The sequence below is a fragment of the Pipistrellus hanaki genome, assembly GCF_964339955.1.
Source record: "Pipistrellus hanaki genome assembly, contig: scaffold_41, whole genome shotgun sequence".
NCBI lineage: Eukaryota > Metazoa > Chordata > Mammalia > Chiroptera > Vespertilionidae > Pipistrellus > Pipistrellus hanaki.
Genome location: NW_028182292.1, coordinates 540,327 through 563,139, shown reverse-complemented (window position 1 = coordinate 563,139; position 22,813 = coordinate 540,327). Strand labels below are relative to the sequence as shown.

Genomic DNA, 22,813 nt, shown 5'->3' with positions numbered 1-22,813 from the left:
GTGTTTGAGTTGCTGACTAGCTACCCCCACGCTCACGAACTCAGTCTTCCCCGTGGGGGGCCAGCTGACTTGCCCCCGAGGAAAGGAAGGGGGTGGACGAGTCCTGCTGAGGAGCGAACAGCTTTATTGGGCGCGGGGGGAGGGGCCAGACTGCCGCCCTGCCTGGTCCCGCGTGGCCGGGCAGGCGCTCTGAGGCCGAGGCCCAGGCCCGCCCTGGCGGTGCTGCTCGTGGGCGACAGCGTGCCGAGCCTCAGGCGAACTTCACCAGGCGGCCCAGAGTCTCGGCAGCTTTCACTCGCACCTTGGGGGCTGGGTCCTTGAGTAGGAGCTGGAGGGCTGGGGGACAAGGAGCTGCATTGGGGCTCCCGTGGCCCCTGAGCCAGGGCCCCCCCTCAGGCAGTGCTCGGACTCGCCCACCCCGTTCCTGGCGCAGGACCCATGAGCACTCCCCACCCGGTGCGTGGGGCCACCCGCCTACCACCCTCCTAAGGCAGGCCTCTGCTGGGAGGGCTCGGGAGCCAACGGAAAGATAGTTTTTCCTTTTTTAGTGTTTTTTAAGCTCTTTTGGAACAGTTAAGAAGTTTCCGTGAATTACTAGAGACGATGAGGTCACCAGTGACAGGGAAAAAATCCTTGAAATCCAGGAAAATCACTTACTCCCCCCTGGTGCCCACAGGGTCAGTGGGAGCCCTGTGCAGCCAGATAGGTGGGGGTAGCAGGGGGCCCCTGGGCCCTGACCTTGGGGGGCGGGTGCTGCTCACCTGCAATGAGCTGCTCCAGGTCCACCTGCGCCTGCTGCTGGAGCTCCACGTGCAGCACCAGGAACCCTGTGGGCAGGGGCTGGGGTCAGGGGAGGGAGGCCCGGGGAGGGGCAGAGAGGGGGGCACTCACCTGTGAGCATGGGGGCCGCCGCGCGGACCTCCTCCCAGCTACTCTTGAAGTAGAACAGGCTGGTGCTCACGAGGCGGCCCAGCAGGTCAGGGAAGTAGCACATCTGCAGAGGCCGCCAGCCAGTCAGGAGCACCCCAGCGGCCACACCGTGCAGTTCACGCACCCCACGCCCACCCCCTCACCAGGTGCTTGCAGGCGGCATTGAGGAACTCCCCAAAGTGCAGGCCACGGCCGTCCTGCAGGTGCTTCTGGAAGACGGCTGCCAGCTCCTCACACTCCAGGTTGGGGCCGCACATGCGCAGGGCGAACCTGCAGGCCTGTGGGGCAGCACTCAGCGCCTGCCGTCCCAGCCCCGCCCGCCCCCCCCCCCCCCCCCCCCGCCGGCCACTCACAACAGCCACAGAGGGCTGGGGGTCCTGCAGATGCAGCAGCAGGGGCACCAGGCCCCCCACCACCTGCTCCAGGAAGACTTCCTCGCAGGCCCCGTGGCAGGCCTTGTTGAGGTGCCCGAAGAGGCGGATGGACACAGAGCGGAACTCCATCTTCTCCTGGGGGGACAGAGGTGTCACCTGGGCATTCCCAGCCCTGCCAGCCACAGCACCAAGCCCTGGGCCCTTCCCCTCCACATCCTGTCCTTGTGCTGTGGGTGCTGCCCACCTGCCGGAGCAGAGGTGGGGCCAGGCCAGCAGAGCACTGGGAAGGCGCCAGGGTGACCCAGGGAGCAGGTGGGGCTGAGGCCGAGGCTGAGGCTGAGGCAGCAGGAGGGCCGGGAGCAGGGGCCTGGCTGGGAGTGGGTGCCCTCCCGTCCCCGCCCGCCTACGCTGTCAAAGAAGGGCCGGATGCGGATGGCCGTGTGCAGCAGCACCGTGCGCAGGTCCTCGGGCTCCACCAGGTCCAGCAGCTTGGCCAGGCTGGCCATGGCCTCCAGGGCCACCAGGCTGTGCAGGTCGTCCCCGTCGTCCAGCCCGCCGATCATGGCTGTCAGGAGCTGGGGGCCGTGGGTCCGCACCTGGGGGCGGCCTGCACTCAGCTGTGTCCCAGGTCACCAGGCCCTGGGGCCTGTCACATCGTTCACACAATCACCAGACCCCCCACAGGCTGGCCAGGCCACCTCCACGCACCCCCCACCTGCCTGGATCCCTGGACCACAGCGGCCGGCGGGCAGCTCACCTTATCGGGGGAGCCGGAGGCGAGGTTGGCCATGCCGCGGAGCACCAGCCGCCGTACACTGGCACAGGGGTCCTTCTGCCGGGCGGCCAGGTTGTCCAGCAGGGACTCCAGGAGCATCAGGTCGTTCACCACATTGCTGGTGAGCAGCTGGAGGCAGAGGAGCTGTGACCTCCCGTCCTAGGGGCTCACACCCTGGCCTGGCCCCTCCCCAGCGCTCTCAGTGCTCTGCTGGGCAGTTGGTCCCAGGCCACTGTGAAGTGGGTGCTACAAAGGTCAGCTAAGGGCCACGCTGGGCTAAAGGCCTTCCCTGTCCTCTTTCCCACTTTCTGGACCCAGCCCACCCGGCCCCACGGTGTGGCCTGGGCAAGTTGTCAGCACCATCAGTGCTACTGACAGCAGGGGTGGCACCAGACGTGGCCCAGGGGGCTGGGTGAGGTCAGTCAGTGCCAGCCATTGGGGGCTGCCCCCCTCCAGGACCCTAGCCATCATAGCAAGCAGCACCTACCTCGGCCAGGAAGGCTGTGGAGGTGACCCTCTGGGCCTCGTACACACTGCTGTGTGCGCCCAGCAGCGCCTTCATCACCAGGGGCAGCCGGGGGCCTGCAAACTTGGCCATGGCACTGGGGGAGGAGGCCACGCCATGCAAGGGTGGGGCTTTGGGCCACCCCCGAGCCCATCCTGGGCCAACTCCCCCATGGAATGGGTGGGGCCTCTTCCACCCTGCACATCTGAGCCCTCAGTCCCAGGAACCTGTGCTCCCCCCTCAACCCCCAACGCCAGAGGGAGGCCCATGTGGGCCCCAGGGTATACCAGCTCTCAGGCTGGGCAGAGACTCGGGAACTCCACTGCTAGGGGGCACTCTTGTGTGCCTCCCTGTGGGTCCAGGGCCCCTAGCCACTGCCTTGACAGGAGCTGCCCAGTGCTCACCTGGCCAGCCGGGCCACCCCATCCTCATGGCCTGTGGGGGTGCTCAGCAGCTCCCAGGCCCCCTCCAGCTCCACACGCTGCACCACAGCCTCGCTGCCACCCCGCAGCAGCACGGTCCGCAGAGCATCCACTGCAGAGCTGGGGGACAGGCAGCTGCACTCAGCCCTGCCCCCCACGCACACAAGTGTCATGGCTGTGCAGCCCACACCCGCCAGCTCCCCCCCACACTCGGCACAGCCAGGCGGCTCCAGACCCTCTGTGAAGACTGCTGCCCCCACTCCTGTGCCTGGACCCTCAGAGCTGTGCCTTCACCTCAAGCCTCTTCCCCATGTGTACAGCCTTCCCCACTCAGAGGCCCCCACATCCTGCAGGAAGGGACAGCAGGCGGGGCCCAGGCCACTCCCAGGGGTCACCTGGGCTGCCGTGCGAGTGATGGAGAGCCTGCTCCGAGGACACATGGCCACCAGGAGTCGGAGCAGCTCGTAGAAAATGCTTGGTGCTGCCCACCCGCTTGGCCAGTCGCAGATGGTAGGTTGGGCCGTGCCTGGTGTCCCAACCAGAGCCCCGCAGGAGGGCCCAGGGACCAGTTGGAATCCAGTATCCGCCCCTCTCGCTGGGATAGGCCCCCAGCTCAGGCAGAAGCGCTCAGTTCAGGATTGGGGGAGAGCAGTGGGCCTGCACCTGCAGAGCCTCCCGGTAAAGCCTTTGGCCCACGGTTTGGCAGAGTCCTCAGAACCACACAGGAAGCCCCTTCTCCCTCACCGACCCCTTTCCCCTGCACAGTGGTCCCCTCACAGTGGCCATTGGAGCTGAGCCATGTGTCTGCGAGGCACCCTTCCTGGGAATTCCTGGCCTAAGGGCAGACACCCACCCAGGGCCAGTGGAGAGAAAACACTGGGCGGCGACTCTTGCTCTCCCCTTTGCTGTCCCTGGAGCCTGGAGCCCAGCGGAGGCCCAGTCATGGGGGGTCTCCCTCCCCGGCCACCAGGGTCACTGGGCAGATGCAGAACCAGCCCCTCTCCCACTCCAGGCCGAGACCAGTGCTCTGGGCAGCTCTCGGCTGCAACAAATGAAGGCGTTGGTCTGGCCTGGGAGGATGTGGACAATCTCAGTGAGTGCCGCTGCCGGAATTTCTGTGGATGTGGCATTTGCAAGGGTCTGACTCGCAGGCTCACAGCCTCCATCAGAGCCAAGACCTCTGCCAGGCTCTGTTCCAGTCCCAGCTCAGGGGTGGCAGCCCAGGGCCCTGGGGCAGGGAACATGGCCTGCGGCCTGCAGCCCCCACAACTCCCGCCGTGGGGCAGCGTCTGGCGCTCCAGGCCCTGGGCTCGCTGGGTTGTGTCCTCTGGTCCGTTCACATTTTCCACTTGGCCTTGCAGAGCTGGGCAGGGCCTGGCACGTAGCCTCCGTGAGGCTTTACGAGCTGGTCCTGGGGCTGAGCGGTCTGCGTGGGGGCGGGGTGGTGACGCTGTCCCCATGCGTCCCAGCCAAGGGGCACATCCAACGCCAGATCCCTGGGACGGGTATGGAGGTGGCCCGGGCTCACGGCCACTCAGCTCCTGTGCTCACCTGTGGCTGAAGCAGCTGGAGCCCTGAGGGGCCACTGTGTTGGGCCTGGTAGTGGCCCTAGGGACCAGGGCGGGCAGGCAGACACCCAGACTGCTGAGCTCAGTGACCCACCCTCAGCGAGCAGCTGACCTCGCCTGTGCCCTGTCTCCTGCCAGGGCCAATGCCTGCTGGGCAGAGACCATAGGACCCTAGGCCCACATGAGCCTGGGGGAAGTGGTTGTAAAGCTGAGGCTGGGGCTGACCTGGGACAGCAGACCTGGGGGGGCAGTCAGGCTCCTGCAGAGCTTCCACCTGAGGGGTGTGGGGGGACTGGGCCGAAGAGGCTGTGCTGGAGGAGTGGCTCCGTGCAGGCCCCACAGCACCCCAAACCCTTCCCAAAGGAAGCGCCCTCTGCACCTGCCTGACCGTCCCCACCAGCCCCTGCCCACCAGTGCGAGGCGCGGCCAGCACTGCCCCAGAGACCTGCAGCACACCCTCAGAGGAGAGGGGGCAGCCCAGGGCAGCTGCATTCCCAGGACAGTGTATCACAGGGAGACATGGCTCCCGACATAAGCTCGTCCCGCAGCCTGGCTCACACATGCCAGAGGCACCCCAGTGTGGCGCGCTCACAGCACGCTCTGCTCACAGGAAGGTGCTGGGCAGCAGTGGGGACCTGTTACCTGCAGGGATCGAGGGTCCTGGAGGCCAGAGCTGAGCTGCCGGCCCTCCGCTCCTTGGCCTGCAGGTTCCGGGGCAGCTGGACGCCCACCGTGCAGCTGACACGCAGCAGCAGCCCCGCAAATAGCTGGGGGTAGAGCTCGGTCACCGCAAGCCCGGACGCCGGAGCGGACATGACTTCGTGCAGCGCGTAGGTGGCCTGGGGACAGGGGCCACCTCAGGCTCACCCTCCCTTTGGGCCACATGTAACGAGGGGAGGGCGGCCACTACGAAGGCTGGGCCCTGCCTCGTAGGACCCAGAGGAATGGGGTGTGCGGGGACCCCTGCGGGCTGCCCAGCTGGGCCCTGGGGTGGGAGGAGGCTCAGGAGCCATGTGCCCACCCGGGCACGGCCCCCAACCATCTGCTCTGGACTCCTCAGCAGAGAGGAGGAGGGGACTCGCAGCTGCTTTACTGTTGAAATCGCTGCCAAGCCAGGTTTATTTTTCCGAAGGATGAAACAGAGGGGTCTCCCGTGGGGACTGACATCTGTGGGGCCTTTACGAGGCTGGGCTCTGAGCTTGCTGGCTCTGGAGCCCCAGGCAGCTGCCAGGTGCCTCTGGGGGCGGTGCCCAGACCACCTGCGGGGTCAGCCCGCCAGTGAGGAGGGGGGAGCGGGGCAGCACTCACCGCGAGGGGCAGCAACGTGGCCACGCGGTCGGGGGAGCTGCTCAGCAGGAAGGTCCGGCTCTCCTTGAAGGGGACGTCTCTGCTCATCTTCTCCAGCAGCAGCCCCAGCACCTGGGCGCTGAGGCCAGGCTCTATCGCCAGTGCCCGCCACAGGGAGCAGGTGTGGCTGGGCAGGGAGAGTGATTACCGCAAGGCCACTGCCAGCCCCAGCTCCACCCACATGCCCTCCGATCAGCTCTAGCCAGGGGGAAATGGTGCCCTGACCTCAGACCTAATCTCACCCGCCCCTGACCCCAGGGTCCATAACAGAGAGACTCAGTGAGGCGGTGGGAGGGGTCCCGGGAGCATCTACAAAGCACGTGGCCCGTGGCTGAGACCAGGCACAGGAAGTCAGCCTGTGAGGAAAGCAGATGCCCCTGCACACGGGGCTCAGACACAGAGATGGCTCTGCTGAACGTCAGCGCCCGCGCACACGCGTGTGCACTCGTGTGTGTGTGTGTGTGTGTGTGTGTGTGTGTGTGTGTGTGTGTACAGAGGACGTGACAGCCCAAACACCTGACAGAATGGGAATTCTAAAACAGAAAGAACCAATGCCCGTTAGGAAGAGCTGTATCGCTGCTTGGTGGACTCGTGCAGCCTGGATGCAACAGAAGGAGAAACAGGGACCTGAAGGATGGATGGAAGGAACAGCAGGACCCCGAGTGGGGAGAGGCCATGGTGGGGTCCAGAAGAAGGAACGGGAGACAGGTCTGCAGACACTGACCTGGGTCCCAGGACCAGAGAAAGAGACTGAAGAGCAGCAGGTTGAAAAGTGTCCAGAGTTCAGGAAGCTCAGCGCTGCCCAGCAGAATCCAAGGACCCTGGGCCCAACCCAGAACACGCGCAGGACAGTGACCAGGGGTGGCTCCTGTGCACCCAGCGGGAGCGCGTGCACCTCACAGTCAGACACAGGACCAGCGGCGGCATAGCCTCTGATAGCGTCGCCAACTGGTGGTCCGTGAGGGCTGATCTGGCACACACAGTGAAAGAAAATGCTGAACCAGAATTCCAAACACTGCAAACAATCTTCAAGAAGGCAGCAAACAAATGGGTCCCAGGCCCACGCAGTGCCGGGATGCCAGGATGCACAGGTTGGGCATCATCCTGTGCACTGAAGGGTCCCTGGTTTGGTTCCTGGTCAGGGCACAGGCCCAAGTTTCAGTTTGATCCCCAGTGGGGGGCATATGGGAGCAGCTGATTGATTTTTGCTCTCACATCAATGTTTCTCTCCCCCCATACTTTCTTCTTTCTCAAAAAAAAAAATCAAATTAAAAGCACACCAAACTAAACAGAAACAAGTACATTCCAGCTGACCAAGTGCAGCGTTTCAGCAGCAGACCCTCAGCAAGGAGGCCCTGGAGGAAGCCCCTCACGTGGGAGGAAAGTGAGGAGCAAAGCCTGGTGCCCCGCGGACAATGCACATGCCACCAGGATGGCGAGGACACACAGGGGAGTGGGCGGTGGACGGTGGGCAGGAGGACGGCCCATCCCCTGGCACCGGGCAGCCGCACACTGTGGGAACCAGGGGGCACGCTGGGCCAGGTAACACGTTCCTCATGGACAATGAGACGGACCTTCACGTGGTTTCACGTCATGAAACATGCTCCTGGTTTTCTCAGCTCACAGGCTGTGCAACAACGGGCAGGTGCGATGTGGGGAGTGCCGACCCTGACCCAGGTTAGCCCACTCCTGTCCCAGCCCGTGCCCACAGGACACCACGTGACCAGAAAGGAGGAGCGGCCGCACATGTGCCAGAGACAGCACGCCCACGGCTCCCTCCACAGGCCGCCCACGTCCCACGGGCCTGTGACTCCTCAGGCCCCTCTGGAAGTGACGCCCCCATGAAAACTGAAGCCCAGGACGGACGAGGAGCCACACGCAGACACGGGTGGGCACCGCCCCAGAATGACCTCCAGGAGCTACGGCGATGGCGGGCGGGCGGGCGGGCAGGCACAGAGCCTGGAGGGGAGGGAGGCCCGTGCAGGTTCCTCCCTGGGCCCACGTGGTCATTTTAGAACGACCCCTGAAGGAACAGAGGCAGAGTGTACGACCCACAGTAACCGTGGGAAAGAGGACGTTACGGCTGCGTCAGCGAGATGACGAGGCCGAGATGGGAGGGCGGAGGAGACACCAGGCAAGCGACGGCTAAGGTCACCTCAAAGCAAAATCCTCGCGTGTGACAGCGCTAACGCAAGGCTGGCAGGACCCGGAACGCAGAGCACAGGGTCTCTAGGTGACAGTGGCCTCCGTCACCAAGGGAGCAGCACAGAAGGGCAGTGCGGGCGGCAACGGCCACCACCAGGCTGAGGTGAGGAAGGAGATGGGGGAGAGGACAGGAGCCGGAGTGCGACACGGGGGACAGGAACCCCTTCCTGGCTCAGAGTGAGGGCCAGGCCCCAGGGTCTGCTCACAGATGGGGTGACACCCTACAGAGGACAGGCCAGGAGAAGTGACCGCGAGCCCAGGGTGACCCCTGAAACCTGGAGGGCACAGTGACCCCAAGGCAGGGCCTGGGTCTCACTGGTGCCCAAAAGGAGGCGCCAAGTGCAGAGGCAGGTGGATATTGGGGGTGCAGGAATCTGACGCGGTGCCCGCCCCAGCAGATGGCAGACACCAGGTACCTGTCGAAGGGCAGGGGACTGCCCAGGAGGCTGGTCACCACAGCCACGCAGTGCTGGGACGCCAGGACATACACGCTGTGCTGGGCCGACTGCAGCACGTGCTCCTCGCGGCTCTCCTGCAGCTTGGAGCGCAGCACGCTCATGATCTCGGGCACCTACGGATGGTGGGTGCGGCGTCAGACCTGGAAGCAGGCAGCCAGGAGCCAGGTGCTGTCCATGGGACCATGGGAGGGGGCAGCCCAGGAGCTGCAAGGCCCCTCATGGGGGTAGGGCAGAGAAGGAAGCCTGGTGCCCTCTGGATCTGGGTGGAGCACTGAGGCCAAGAGGCCCCAACAGCCCCTCACTCCCTATTTAGGTGTCCCAGCCTCTGGCGCTCTGACCAAGGGGCAGTGGGCTGGGATGGAGGAGAGAGAAGGGGAAGCTGACCGACCCCCCGACTGAGGCTGGGACGGGCCAGGAGAGGGAGGGCCGTGGTCTCCACTGCGAAGCCACCAATGAGGCAACCAGCGCGAGGAGCCTCCTCACTGGCCTCCTCATTCTGGGTCCCCACCCTCAGCAGGTGCTGGCCCCGACCACAGAGCCCCCACTGCATGCTGCACACATGGAAAACACGTGGTCTGAGGAGAAAACAGGGGAGACAGAGCTGCGGGACAGGGCTGCTGGCAGACGGTGCACCCACCAACCGCTGGGTCCTGGGCAGGGCTGGCCAAGACACCTGCCCGATGGGACCCCGAGACGGCGCTGGCGTGGCTGACATGAAACCTCCCAGGCCAGGCCTCGCCTGCTCTCCCATGCAGTGTGAGGCATGGGGCCCCCCTCAAAGGGCTTGTGAACAATGACACCTCAAATACAGAACGAGGACCAGCCCACTCGCCGTGCCCCTCCCAGAACCTGGGCATGGCCATGCCTACTGGACCAGCGCCCTCTGCTCCCGGCTCGGGCAGCGTGGCAGTAGGAGGTGCTGAGCCGGAGCTGTGCTTCCTGCACAGGCCTTCTCCCCTCTTGCTCTCTGTTCTGTACAATGTGCTATTTTGCGATCATGGGTCACACACTACCTGCTAGAACCACAGTTTCTGACTCGATGTCAGAGGAAGTGTCCAGGTGTCTCCTAGAGGCCCCCTGCCAAGCCCTCTCAGGGCAGGAAGGGAAATGCGGACACCAGGCATCACAGGCCACGTCACTGCAGCGGAGGTGTCAGGAGGCAGATGGGCCCAGGACGAGCCTGGGCGTCAGAGCCCCGCCCCTAGGTCTGTGACCCTGAGCTGGAAGGAGATGGCTCGGCAGTGTTCTCCTAGGAGCCCAGCAGCTGGCGTGGTATGTGGGGCGCCTGCCTTTCCCAAGAACGGGGGGAGTCACCCAAAGTTATAAAACTTCTTTATGACACTGGGCTTGGCGATGGCTTCTTTGACACCAACAGCAAAAACAGACGTGGGACACATCAAATGTCTATGTATCGAAGGACACATTCAAAAGAGCAAAAGGCAACCTGCAGAATGGGGAAAATACCTGCCAGTCGTATACTTGGTAAAGGGTTAATACCCCGAATTTATAAAGGACTCAACAACCACACAGCCTGACTGACAAGCAGGAAAAACACTTGAATAGTCATTCTCCAAAGAAGACATACTAATGGCCAACACGCCCATGAGAAGACGCTCAGCATCAACAACGGTGAGGGAAATGCAAATTGCAACCACAAGGGGGGCCCGGCGCTGTGGGTGGGTGGTTAGAGCATTGGCCCATACCCCACAGGATCCAGTTTGATTCCCAGTCAAGGGCATGCACCTAGGTTGCATGTTCAATCCCCGGCCCTGGTGGGGGCACATGTGGGAGGCAACCAACCCATGTGTCTCTCACACTGACGCTTCTCTTCCCCTTTCTGCATCTCCCTCCTCTCTTCCATGCTTTCTAGGAATCAATGGAAAAAGTATCCTCGGTGAGGATTAACCAAAAGCCCACAGAGGACACCACGTCACGCTCATCAGGCTGGCTATACACAAAATGGGCAATCACCAGTGTTGGCGAGGAAGGAGAGTAGCTGGAACCCTCATGAGCTGTTGGTGGGAATGTAAATTGGTGCAACTACTGTGGAAAACAGTATGGTGGTTCCTCAAAAAATCAAGATTTTGACCCTGCAATTCTGCTTCTGGGTAGCTACCCAAAGAACAGAAAACGAATGTGAAGAAGATATTTACACACCATGTTCGCAGCCTTATTCTTAAAATAGAAGCTATGAGACAGAAGCAACCCAAGTGTCTGCCGACAGCTGAAAAGAAACACAGGACAGGGGACCACCAGTAGCCACCACCTCCAGCTGGCCGTCCCCCTCCACCTTCCCAGAGCCACAGGACACCTTCCTGAGGAAGGGAGAGAGATAGAGAGCTAGAAACGTTGATGAGAGAGAAACATCGACCAGCTACCTCTTCCACACCCCCCACCGGGGATGTGCCCGCAACCAATATACATGACCTTGACCGGAATCGAACCTGGGACCTTTCAGTCCGCACACCGACGCTCTACCACTGAGCCAAACCGGTTTCGGCCCCACCTTACTTTCTGAACGTTATGACTTGCCAAATTCTCAGTCTCCACACAAAAGAGAATTTGTCCCTGTTAGATCCACAGGGAAAGGGAGCAGGGTAGGGAGTCCCCACTTACCCAGCCCTGGCCACACAGATCTAGACAGACCCAAGGTCCATGTCTAGCCACACCCCTCCCCAAACAAGCCACGCCCACAAAATGCCTTCCCGCTCCGCCCCACCTTCTCCAGCAGCATGCTGCCCCGCTCCTTCAGCAGGCAGTTGATCATGACTGTAGCTGCTCGGGAGCAGTTCTTGTCGGGGTCCCCCAGGCTCTCAAACAAGGTGAGCAAGAGGTTGATGAGCTGAGCCGGCGGGAGGCGCTTCGCAATAATCTAGAAAGAGAGCTGAGCATCAGAAAGCAGAGGAAGGGCTTCCAGACAAGGCATCTCTGGGCGGGGCCAGCGCCATTCTGCCTGCAGGCCCCTCCTCCAGCCTCAACACCCTCTTCCTGGCCCAGAGCTGTGAGGAGCTCCTACCGGGTGCCAGGGGCTGTGGCCCAGACACAGAAGCCCCAACTCCTCACTGGAGCCTGCGCTCCCATTCCTGTGCCCCAAGCCCACTGCCCTGAGCTGCACCCAGTCCAGCGCCCTGCCCGGCCCATGATGCAATGGGCTCCTGCGAGTCCCCTCTGGGGGGCAGCCTCCCCTCTGTGGGGGCTGGCAGGTACCTGAGCTATGCTGTGGCAGGTGTGGAAGAGGATGGCAGGGTCGGGGTGCACAAGGCCGTCCTTAAGGGTGAGGAGCTGCTCTGCCACGTCGTCCCGGTAGTCACGGGAGAAGCCTGTGGAGCAGGAGAATGTGGAGCTGGGCAGGACCCCTGGCCACCTGGGCCCAGCCTGCTCCTCGTCCCTCCCACACCTCTGCCCAGCCAGAGGCTCACCCTCGTAGCCCAGCTGGAGGTACAGCAGGGAGTAGACACAGCTCACAGCCTCCTGGCGGGTGGCCGGCCACAAATCCGCACAGCGTGGGGAGAAGAGGCCGACGAGGAGGCCCAGGTTGTGGAAGGGCACCAGGGCCTGGAGAGGAGGGGGAGGTGCTGTGGGGACACTGGCAAGGGGAGAGGGGAGCTGGGGCCGGGGATGAGGGGGTGGACAGGTGCTGCCTGTACCACTGAGACCCAGCTATGGACCCAGCTCAGGCCATACCCAGTCCACCGGGGACCTAAGAGGGACACAGGGCAGCGCCAATCAGGAGACAAAGACGGAGCCCCACAGGCAACAGAGAGGCAGGGCTCCAATGACGCCACCAACCCCGTGGGAAGCCCCCAGCCCCCGAGGCAAATCCCACCCCGTGGAGGGAACTACAGGAGCCCCCTTTACCAGCTGGTCCTGGTCCCGTTTCCAGGCCCTTCTCCTCTCCTCAAACACTGAGCCTTGCATCCCACTCTGGGCCTTTCAACACCAGTACGACCCCAACCCACACCCCTCGGCCTTCCTGCCCCTCCTGCTCCCTGGTCTGGGAGCCTCCGCCTGGGGACTCGTGGGAGGAGGAAGGCTGGAGTGTTGGGCAAAGAACCCTGGGACCAGCTGCTGCTCGTCTTGGGGAGGTCAGGTGTCTGTTACAGCTGGACGGGGTCCTGTGAAGACCAGGCAGAGGGAGCCGAGTGGGAAAAGCCTGGCATGCACACGGAAGGCAGGAGCCATTGGGAGGCCTGTGCAGATCTGGCCTCATAAGGAAGGAAAGCTTAAGCACATTTTTTTAAAATAGTAAAGCATCAAGAGAAACAGCCTATAATCACCCTGATAGGTGAAAAAAGGCAACATCGTCTTGTACTCCTGATAAAAGTCCTCATTAAGACCTTAGCCGGGTAGCTCAGTGGGTTGGAGCCCCATCCCGATAGGCCAAGGCTGCAGGTTTGATCCCTGATCAGGACACATATACGTAGCAACCAAGGAATGCAGACATAAATGGAACAATAAATTGAGGTCTCACTCTCCCCTTTTTCTCTCCCTAATCAATAAATTTCAAAATCAATGTCCTCATTAAAATGTATGATGTGTGGAACGTGAAAAAAAGTAAATGTGGCCCATCAAGTCAAGCTTTGGGCTCAGCAGCAAAACTCGACGAGGAGGGGTTGTCATCTTGTGTGTCCCCGAAGTGCTGGACGAAGAAGGGACTAAGGTGCAAGTACGGGGAGGGGAGGGGGACCAAAAGTCCCAGCGTTTGAAATTTGATATGCAGCATGGGGTTATGTATCTGAGAAGCCAGGACACTCACTAAAAGCTCATCAGCAGGAACAGAAGAACTTGTAAACTACCCAGTTACTAAGTACCCCAAAACCCAGGTTCCTCCGTCCCAGCCAGCAGTAACCAGGCCGGAGTGAGGGGAGTCACACTGACAACCACACCACCCAGTGGAGGGCTGGGGCGCCCCCTCCCAGCCACTGCGGCTCAGCTACCGTCCTCGGGTCTGTCCACTTGCCACACGAGTGCCAGGCCGTGTCCCGTGACCCCAGCCACCTGGGTGACAGCCTCGAAGGACACTGGAATTCTGGGAGAGCACACACACGAGCTCCATGGTCTCACCAAACATGAGATGCACACTCTGGCTCTCGGGCCAGCTTGGACCTCCCCTCCCCGCTCCACCTTTCCACAACGTCCCCTGTGGTCGGGCTCTGTCTTTGCCCACCTGCTGCTTCCACCTCCAGAGCCTCATCATCTCCCCTACACCTGCTCCCAGCATGTGTTCCCTCCCTCAGGGCCAGGTACACTTTAGTCCTGGATGACACGTGGGCCCGTAAGACTGAACTCCGGTGGCCAGCCTGAGAACACTCAGCCCTGCCGGGCCTCCGTCCACGTCTTCAGGAAGAGCACGGACACTGTCCGGGTGTGGGATGTGCCTGGGCTGGTGGCCGATGACAGCGGGAAGCCCGCCGAGTGCTTGGTGACATGAGGGCAGCCAGCACAGGCCCCGGCCAGGGGACCCAGGGACGGGAAGGTGGGGCGGAGTGCCTGTTACTCACACTGACGTGCAGGTGCTCCAGGAAGAACTGCAGCAGACAAGCGCTCAGGCCCAGCGCCCGTACCCGCTCGTAGCCCTGCGGGGACTTGATCCACGGGCTCAGGTGCTGGGGAAGAGGGGAGTTTCACACGGGTGCCCAGGGGACAGCCCAGGAGGCAGGAGCCTGTGCAGTGGGCAGGTCAGTGGCCCTGTCAGGCCACCCTTCCAAGCTTCAGGGTGGGTCACCACAGCTGCAGCTCATCCCTGTCCTGCTTGGCCTGGACCGCACACATGGCCCCCCAGGGGGATCCAGAGCAAGCTGGGCCTACAGAGGGATGGGGTGTTCCCAGGGAGGGAGACAGCATGGCCACCACCTGCCCATCCCGGCATCTCGATGGCCCCAGACTCACATATGAGGCTCCTGAGGGGTCTCTGGGTCCCAGCACCATCAGATGAAGAAAATGCAGGAATGGGCTCTAGGCCCCATCTGGGTGAAGGCCCACCCCACCTGCACACCTACCCACAAACCCCCACTGCAGAAAGCACAAATGGCCCTGTGCCACCCCTCAGCAAGGAGGGTCCTGAGAAACAATGGAGGATCGGCTGCCAGGTGCCCACCCCGAACAGTGCACCCCACTGCACACCTCCACCATGAGCTGCAGGCCCTGGGGGGTCATGTTCCGCCGAAGGATGCTCCTCAGCAGATCCTCAAGGGCGTTCATGGTGTCCAGGTACAGGACCTGGAGGGAGGGTAGGAGGCGCCGGCCCACCAGTGACCACGCCGCCCACAGCAGCCTCTCTCCGCCCCCCACGGACACTGATGCGGGCGAGGGGCATATGGAGATACCTCCTGGGGGCCATCCTCCCCCTCGGGCTCGGGCAGCACAGCCATGACACTGTGCAGACAGCTGTTGATCATGTCCGCCTGCACCTGCTCTTCCAGCTCGGGCTCCAGGGAGCTGAGGGGCAAGTTAAGGCGGGATTTGTCCAGCCGCACCCCACCCTGTGCCCTCACCCAGGAGCCCACCCCAGAGGAAAGGATACCTCAGGTGAGTGCAGGCGAGCATGGCCTTCTTCCGAATGGGCGTTCGCAGCGAGTCCGGGGGCTCTGCCTTGATGAAGTCCTGAGGGGCAGGTGACAGCCTTAAGCCGAAGCACCGGCTCTCCTCCCAGTCGGCTCCCGTCAGACTGTGCCCAGTAGGTGCTGGGCCCTCACTGCACGGGCCCCACTTCCCCCTGTCCGAGTCAGAGCCCTCCAGCCGCCCCAGGCACCCCAGAGCCGCATGGCCTCACCATCATCTGGGCCACCAGCTCGGCCTTCCTGGTGAAGTGGAAGGAGCCAGCCTGTGCGCTGCTGCAGATGGCCTGGCACACCATGCACACGCTCTGGACGAGGCACAGCTGCAGGCCCAGGTCCTGCAGGGACAGCAGGCTGCAAGAAGCGTCGACCCTGCTCCCCAGCCACTGCCCTGGGTCCACAGGGCTGAGCCCACAGAGGGGCTGCCCACAGCAAGAGGCCAGACCACACAGCCTGTTCTTAAGGGCTTGTCAAAGCCACAGGACAAGAAGGCGCCTGTGAAGCCGCCTTGAGGCACTCGGCTCTCTGCCTGGCCCAGGCCCTGAGACCCTGAAACCCTGAGGCCCTGGTCATGGCCGTGGGCAGGCCCTGTGGGCAGGCCCTGCAGGCAGATGGTAAGCTCTGTCCGTGTCCCCTGTGTCCTGTGGCTGGAAGGGTCCCCCAGGTGGGAGAAGGAAGCCCACGCAAGAAAAGCCCCACCAGATGGGGACGCCCCTGCCTGTCCCACCAACCTGGCCTCTGAGGGTTTGGGGAAGGTAGTGAGGACAGTTGTCGGGGGGCATGGGTGGTCCCCCCTACACTCTAATGGGCTGGGGGGGGGCAACCCTTAGGACAGCCCCTCCCCCAGCAACCCCAGGAGAACAGAGGGTCTGTCTACGAGGGGAGGGCCAGGCGGTCAGAGGGGCTTCCGGGTTAGTGCCAAAGGTCCCAGCAGGAAACATGTTAGTGAGGCCAGAGGCCACTGTCGTTGGCTCAGAGCTTAGCCTTTTTCCGGAGCAGCTGTGAGGCCAGCCCCGTGAACACAGGGGAGCGGGAGCCAGAAGAGGGACTGAGGTCCCCAGCTCCCTGCTCTGCCTGCCAGCCTCTTCCCACCGCCAGCCAGGGCCTGGGCCAGAGCGGGGAGGGGCTGCTCCAAGCCACATGGGGACGCCCCCTGGCTCCTCCCGTGAAGCCCAGCCCAGCTCAGCAGAGAGGAAAGCACAGTCCACACTTATCTCCTACACACTGTACCTTGGTCTCTACCTTTATTCCCAGAACCTGAACAACAGAAAGTGAGAGGCGTTAACAGGTGCGATGCTAGGTCGGCTCATGCCTGCCCAGACGCCCGCCCTGTGCCCACCTTGGTGCTGAAGCACTGAAACATGTTCCGCAGGATGTCAGACTCGACCCTGGCCAGCAGCTGCTCGCGGGGGGCCTGTGCCGCCACATGGCCGTAGCACAGGATCAGCGTGCCCTTCACTTTGTCGATGTCATTATCGCTCCGGTCCTAGGTGGGGTGGGGGCAGCAGGCCTCCGTCACACAGTCAGCTCCCTGTGGCCCCTGCCCTGCGTCCCACACCCCTCAAGAGGCCTCCCATACAAGCACCGAGTCTCTCTGGAAGAAGGCAGGGCTGCCAACAACATCGGAGGCTTAACCGACCACCAGCCCTGGGAGAGCCCCTCCATTGGGAGCAGCAGGACACGCCAGATCTAGGCTCTTTGGGCCCAAGGGACAGACCAAAGGTCTGGGCAGGGAACAAGGTGGGAGGTCAGCAGGAGGAAGCCGAGCCAGGGCCTCCTCTGCCCCTCGCCTGCTCACACCTACACACAGGAGTGTGGGTGGGCCCTATGCACACAGCCCAGGCCTCAGAGTCTGTGACTGGGACTGGCCTCAGGGGCAGGCACCTAGCCCTGCTGTAGTGGGTTTTGGCAAGAATGCAGCCTCTACCGGCCACCTGGGGGCAGAGAGGAATAGACAGCGGATGGGACAGCCAGCGGAGGCAGCTTTCATCCTGCCTCCCAGACTGGCAGAGGGCTAGGTGCCCCTTGTCACCGGTTGAGGGGGAGCCCACACTCAGTAGCCCCACCCACAAGGAAACAGAGGCTGGATGCGGCTCCCCACCCCACCCCCGGCCTGCAGGTACCCAGAGCCAGGTTGCCCCACCGCCCAGGACCGTAGAACCCAGTCCAGTCCCACCAGACCTCCTCCCCAGACCGACTGCTGCACCTTAAAAATGTTAAAGATGCCGATGGACTTTCTGAACACATCCGACCTCACAAAGTCCTCCAGCTGGGCCAGGGTGTCGTCCAGGTGGGAGATGGCACAGATCCCAAAGCAACAGGCCAGGCCCTGGGGAGGTGCGTGGGGCACTCACACCAGGGCAGGGAGTACAGGGGTTTGGGGAGAGTACAGGAGGACCATGCATTATGCATGCACACTGCACACACCATATGGTTGCATCTGTGCACAGCACACACGTAAACACTCACACTCACTAGTGCCTAAGAGAGGACAGTGAACATTGCCAGCCAGTCGTGGGCCCAGGACTTTGGGGGGTGGGGATGGGTGCTGGCACCTCACGCTCGGCCTCCTCCTGGTATCTGGCTGTTTCCAGCAGCTCCTGAAGGAGTTTCCTCACCACGTCCTTACTGGAAGCAGCACCCAGGGTGGTCCCCACACATTTGTACAGGAAGTTCTGCAGCAAAGCCAGGGAGAGCTGCGCTGGTGCCCACTGGAGGGAGGCCCGGCTCTGCCAGCCAACGCGGGAGGCGCTGCTGGGAACCTGTGGTTCTGGCCATTGCCTGGCGGGAAGTCTCCAGCCACCAGCCACTGTGCAGAGGCTCACAGGCCTTCTCTTCTCCGCTCTGCCAGAGCCACAAGGGCCCAGAGGTAGGCTCAGGCACCAAGTGACGCAGAATCAAAGCCCAGGAGCTTGGACCTAAGGACTATGCCCAGAAAACCCCAACAGACTATTCCCCCACACTTTCTCCCAGGGTGCCCCCCACCTGGCACCCTTTCCTGGGGCTCCCCCCCTCCCCCCCCCTCCCCCCCCCCCCCCCCCCCGCATCTTCCCCTGGAGATCCTCTCCCTCACACCTTCCCCTGGGGCTGCCCCTCACACCTTCCCCTGGGGCTCCCCTCACACCTTCCCCTGGGTTCCTCCTCACACCTTCCCCTGGGGCTCCTCCTCACACCTTCCCCTGGGTTCCTCCTCACACCTTCCCCTGGGTTCCTCCTCACACCTTCCCCTGGGACTCCTCCTCACACCTTCCCCTGGGGCTCCTCCTCACACACCTTCCCCTGGGGCTCCCCCTCACACCTTCCCCTGGGGCTCCCCTCACACCTTCCCCTGGGGCTCCCCTCACACCTTCCCCTGGGTTCCTCCTCACACCTTCCCCTGGGTTCCTCCTCACACCTTACCCTGGGCTCCTCCTCACACCTTCCCCTGGGTTCCTCCTCACACCTTCCCCTGGGCTCCTCCTCACACCTTCCCCTGGGCTCCTCCTCACACCTTCCCCTGGGGCTCCCCTCACACCTTCCCCTGGGGCTCCCCTCACACCTTCCCCTGGGTTCCTCCTCACACCTTCCCCTGGGGCTCCCCTCACACCTTCCCCTGGGTTCCTCCTCACACCTTCCCCTGGGGCTCCCCCTCACACCTTCTCCTGGGTTCCTCCTCACACCTTCCCCTGGGCTCCTCCTCACACCTTCCCCTGGGGCTCCTCCTCACACCTTCCCCTGGGCTCCTCCTCACACCTTCCCCTGGGGCTCCTCCTCACACCTTCCCCTGGGGCTCCCCCTCACACCTTCCCCTGGGGCTCCCCCTCACACCTTCCCCTGGGGCTGCCCCTCACACCTTCCCCTGGGGCTCCCCTCACACCTTCCCCTGGGGCTCCCCCTCACACCTTCCCCTGGGGCTGCCCCTCACACCTTCCCCTGGGGCTCTCCCCTTTCCCCCCATCTTCCCCTGGAGATTCTCCCCGTCACACCTTCCCCTGGGGCTCCCCTCACACCTTCTCCTGGAGCTCCTCCCCCCACCTTCGCCCACCTCCTCCTGGGGCTTCCCCCAAGCCTGCACCTTCTCCTGGGGCATCCCGTTGTAGCAGGGTAGCTGCTTGCACATCTCCAGGCTCAGCTGGCAGATCCACGTGTTGTCAGACACGACAGCAAGACTGTCCCGAAGGAACTACAGGCAGGAGCAACGATGAGGCTGGGAACGCAGCCTCCCAGGACAGGCTGGGGAGGTGGTCCTGTGCCATGGTTCTGAAAGGTAGTGGGTGCCCCTCGAGTCCAGGCAGACATGCAATGGGTGAGGGTGATGACATCTGGGCCAGGCAATGGCAGACAGAGGCGCTGTGGCTGGGCAGCACAGAGCCCCTGCAATCTGGCTATCACAGCAGCCGGGCAATCTGGGACAGTCCTCACCCCAGAGACATCTATCTGTCCCTCCCCCAGGCATGCCACTCAGTCAAGGCAGGTGGCCCAGCCCCAGAAAGCTAGTCCCCCAAGCTCTCCCCACCCAGGCTGTCAACACCTCAGTCTCTTCTCCCGTCTCTCACCACCAACAGCTTTTCCTCCCATTCCTTCTGTGACAGGGTCTTCTCAGTATGTTCTGAAATGACAATCACCAGTGAGCCTGCCAGGCAGACCCGTCACTCCAGACAAGAATGGAGTGTTCAGAACACCCAGCCCAGGCCCCACCCAGCACCCCCACCTGGCCCAGGTCCCACCCAGCACCCCCACCTGGCTCAGGTCCCACCCAGCACCCCCACCAGCCCAGGCCCCACCCAGCACCCCCATCTGTCCCAGGTCCCACCCAGCACCCCCACCTGGCTCAGGTCCCACCCAGCACCCCCACCAGCCCAGGCCCTGCCCGGCACCCCCACCTGGCTCATTATGCATGCACACTGCACACACCATATGGTTGCATCTGTGCACAGCACACAAGAACACACTCACACTCACTAGTGCCACCTAGCACCCCCACTTGGCCCAGGCCCCGCCCAGCACCTCCCACCTGACTCAGGTCCCACCCAGCACCCCAACCTGGCCTAGGCTCAGGCCCCGCCCAGTACCTTCCACCTGACTCATGCCCCACCCAGTACCCCCTCCTGGCCCAGGTTCCACCCACCACCCCCACCTGGCCCCGCCCCACCTTCCAGAGCACAAAGGAAACCCAGAGGGGCCCACATCTAGGTGCTCCCAAGTGACACCAGCAGGAACACCCTTGGGGCCTGCTGTCTAGACCCTCTCTGAACCCCAGTGGAGGCTACTTCTTCCCAATTAGGCAACCCTGGTCCTCACAGGCCAGAGCTGCCCTGACATGCATAGCGGGGTGCAGGGGCCCCACCTCCTGGGCCTCACCTTCCAGGTACTCCAGCAGCAGGGGGATGGTCGTTGCCCACCGCTGACCCAGCAAAGGGTGGATGTCCCGATGCAGGACGCTCAGGAGGCACAGCGAGGCCGCCCCACGGCTGCCCCCCAGGTAGGGGCTGGAAGACACGGTCTGCAGAGGCGCAGGGGGGAGTTCGCGCCCATGCCAGACCATAAGGCCGCCCACGAGGTACTGGGGTGGAGGCAACAAGCCCCCAAGACACAGCTCCCCAAGACCCAAGTGGGAGTGCCTGTCTGGCCCCCACTGAGAGGCAGCGTTCTTTGCTCGGCCATGACGGCGCCGAGAGCACGGGGACCCAGGGACAGAGGGGAGTGCCCAATCCTCTCCCGATCCCTCGGAGAGAGCTGCATGCTCACCAGAAGCCTCGTGGCTATGGCGTATGGAGATGGCAGGGTCACTGCAAGGGAGACAGGGCTCTCAGAGCTGCTTCCAGGGCGAGGTGGGTGGGGGCGGGGTTAGCAAGGGGCAGGGACCTAGAGGGGCGGGGCTAGAGAGGGGCGGGGCCTGAGGCCTTGTACACCAGCTGCGCACCGTTGCCATCATACTGGATGAGGGGGGCGTCAGCTGCTGCCTCCTGCCTCTTCTGGGCCAAGTGCACGAGGCTCCGGCAGAGCGGGGTCAGCGCCCCCGTGAAGCGCACGGGGGTAAGGAACTCGAGCAGGTGCGGCCAGAGGACCTAGGGGCAGTGCCATAGTCAGTGTAGCCGCAGGGGCCACAGACTCGGGGAGGCCCCACCCTCACAAACCCCGGCAGGCCCCATGGAGCTCAGGAAGGTTTGGCCAGTCAGTAGGCCAAGGGCCTGAAGGGCGTGGTCAGTCCCGGGGCGGGGCGGGGCACGGCGCTGCGCACACTCACTTCGCTCATTCTGTCCACGGTGGTGCTGACCAGGTAGAGGGTGCTGACGCTGATGTCACGCACGCTGTCGGCCGAGCGCTCCTCCTCGCCACTGGGTTTCTGATGCTGGAGGACGGGGCGAGGCAGGAGCACGTAGAGCGCACACAGCATGGCTGTGACCCAAGGTTCCCGGGCCAAGGGCTCTGGGCTGTGAGGTCAGACCCGGCACAGCCACCACCCAGGGGATAGCCATGCCCCATGAACGGGAAATGCCGTCTGCACTAAACTCGCCCAAGAAAGCAGGCTCACTGGCTTAGGTCTAGTCTCCAAAGTAAAGGAAACCCTGCGCATGTCCTGTGGCCACTGCCTGCCTGAGGAGTAGCCTCACCCGACTCTGGCCCTGCTGACGTCTGGCCTTCCTGGAGACGTCACCTCCTGAGAACGCCCACTTGGACCAGGAACAGACTACAACCTCCAGACAGCATGGGGCCTCTGAGACGTGTGCATCCATGAGTGACCAGCCTCCTAGGGCTCTGCCTGGCCTTCCACTCCTGCTTCGGAGGACAGCGCCCAGCGCCACACTCAGCAGCTGCAGGACTGCAGGCTGACACCACTCGTGGGATGTCCAAGCCAAGGAGAAACACTAGGCTGTGCAGGCCTGGCACTGCAATGTGTAAGCTCGCTCTAAAAATACACCAAACACACAGAAACAACTCTGAAGGCCTGACCACCCATTAGGCCAAGAAAGGTATCTGAACAGACTCTTAAAAGCGGAACTATACCTCGCCAGATTCAATGCGGATGATGCAATAAAGTTACAAATCTACAATAGCCACGAAAAGCCGTTCCTCTAGAAAAGGTTAGATACCCTGAGGGGAACTTTGGGTTAATGAGGAACCCAAATAGAAATGGCAAACTATCTCACAGGGGCCAGCAAGACCACTGCAAGTCCATCAGGAGCAGAACTATGAGGACACAGCCAAGAACATACCTGCCCTGGAAAACACGCTACAGTGTCTTTCAAAGGCAGTTTTAATGTTCCAGAAGCCCAGTTCATCGCTTTGTTTTTTGTAATTTATAGACCATGCCAGTTAGTAAGGCCTCGCTTAACCCAGGGCTTTCTCCTATGTCGTCTTCCAGAAGTTTTTAAGTTTTAGGTTTTAGATTTAGGTCCAGGATACATTTTGAATATTAATTTTTGTTTTGGCTGAGGTTCATTTTTTTGCATATTTGTCCAATTGTTTCAGCTCCACTGTTGACACCATGCAACAGGTGTCAGAACATCTTTACAAACCCCAAATCTGACCGAGAGCTTGTACCCAGAATTCATAGAGAACGCTCACTACTCAAGAACAAGGAACAAACAATCCAACTCAAACTCAGGCAGAGGCTGTGGCCAGAATATAGGAGAAGACACACGGAGCCGTGAGCGCCTGAGGGGACCAGGCCCCGAGCGGAAGGCGGCCA

The 22,813-nt window shown here is 62.5% G+C and overlaps 1 protein-coding gene across 10 annotated transcripts in view; it reads right to left on the bottom strand.

Moving 5' to 3' along the window:
* Positions 1 to 5: 5 nt before the first annotated feature.
* MROH1 (maestro heat like repeat family member 1) overlaps positions 6 to 22,813 on the bottom strand; it is a 38,661-nt gene continuing 15,853 nt past the window's right edge. For 3 of the 10 annotated variants that reach the window (XM_084907210.1, XM_084907211.1, XM_084907212.1), the window contains 30 exons: positions 21,368 to 21,472; positions 21,044 to 21,188; positions 20,869 to 20,909; positions 20,482 to 20,623; positions 19,677 to 19,729; positions 19,196 to 19,303; positions 17,697 to 17,816; positions 17,348 to 17,470; positions 16,481 to 16,627; positions 16,372 to 16,398; positions 15,357 to 15,479; positions 15,108 to 15,187; positions 14,911 to 15,022; positions 14,708 to 14,803; positions 14,086 to 14,190; positions 12,004 to 12,139; positions 11,792 to 11,904; positions 11,304 to 11,456; positions 8,543 to 8,697; positions 5,883 to 6,048; positions 5,217 to 5,413; positions 2,989 to 3,126; positions 2,567 to 2,681; positions 2,062 to 2,208; positions 1,712 to 1,900; positions 1,284 to 1,439; positions 1,074 to 1,208; positions 892 to 994; positions 762 to 827; positions 109 to 336 (listed from right to left, as the gene is read on the bottom strand). In XM_084907210.1, the coding sequence (XP_084763336.1) occupies positions 251 to 336; positions 762 to 827; positions 892 to 994; positions 1,074 to 1,208; positions 1,284 to 1,439; positions 1,712 to 1,900; positions 2,062 to 2,208; positions 2,567 to 2,681; positions 2,989 to 3,126; positions 5,217 to 5,413; positions 5,883 to 6,048; positions 8,543 to 8,697; positions 11,304 to 11,456; positions 11,792 to 11,904; positions 12,004 to 12,139; positions 14,086 to 14,190; positions 14,708 to 14,803; positions 14,911 to 15,022; positions 15,108 to 15,187; positions 15,357 to 15,479; positions 16,372 to 16,398; positions 16,481 to 16,627; positions 17,348 to 17,470; positions 17,697 to 17,816; positions 19,196 to 19,303; positions 19,677 to 19,729; positions 20,482 to 20,623; positions 20,869 to 20,909; positions 21,044 to 21,188; positions 21,368 to 21,472 (3,582 nt within the window). In that variant the 3' untranslated portion in view covers positions 109 to 250. Of the gene's footprint in view, positions 337 to 761; positions 995 to 1,073; positions 1,440 to 1,711; positions 1,901 to 2,061; positions 2,209 to 2,566; positions 2,682 to 2,988; positions 3,127 to 5,216; positions 5,414 to 5,882; positions 6,049 to 8,542; positions 8,698 to 11,303; positions 11,457 to 11,791; positions 11,905 to 12,003; positions 12,140 to 14,085; positions 14,191 to 14,707; positions 14,804 to 14,910; positions 15,023 to 15,107; positions 15,188 to 15,356; positions 15,480 to 16,371; positions 16,399 to 16,480; positions 16,628 to 17,347; positions 17,471 to 17,696; positions 17,817 to 19,195; positions 19,304 to 19,676; positions 19,730 to 20,481; positions 20,624 to 20,868; positions 20,910 to 21,043; positions 21,189 to 21,367; positions 21,473 to 22,813 lie in introns of those variants that run through there. The other 7 variants (XM_084907213.1, XM_084907214.1, XM_084907215.1 and 4 more) reach the window with 5 other exon arrangements.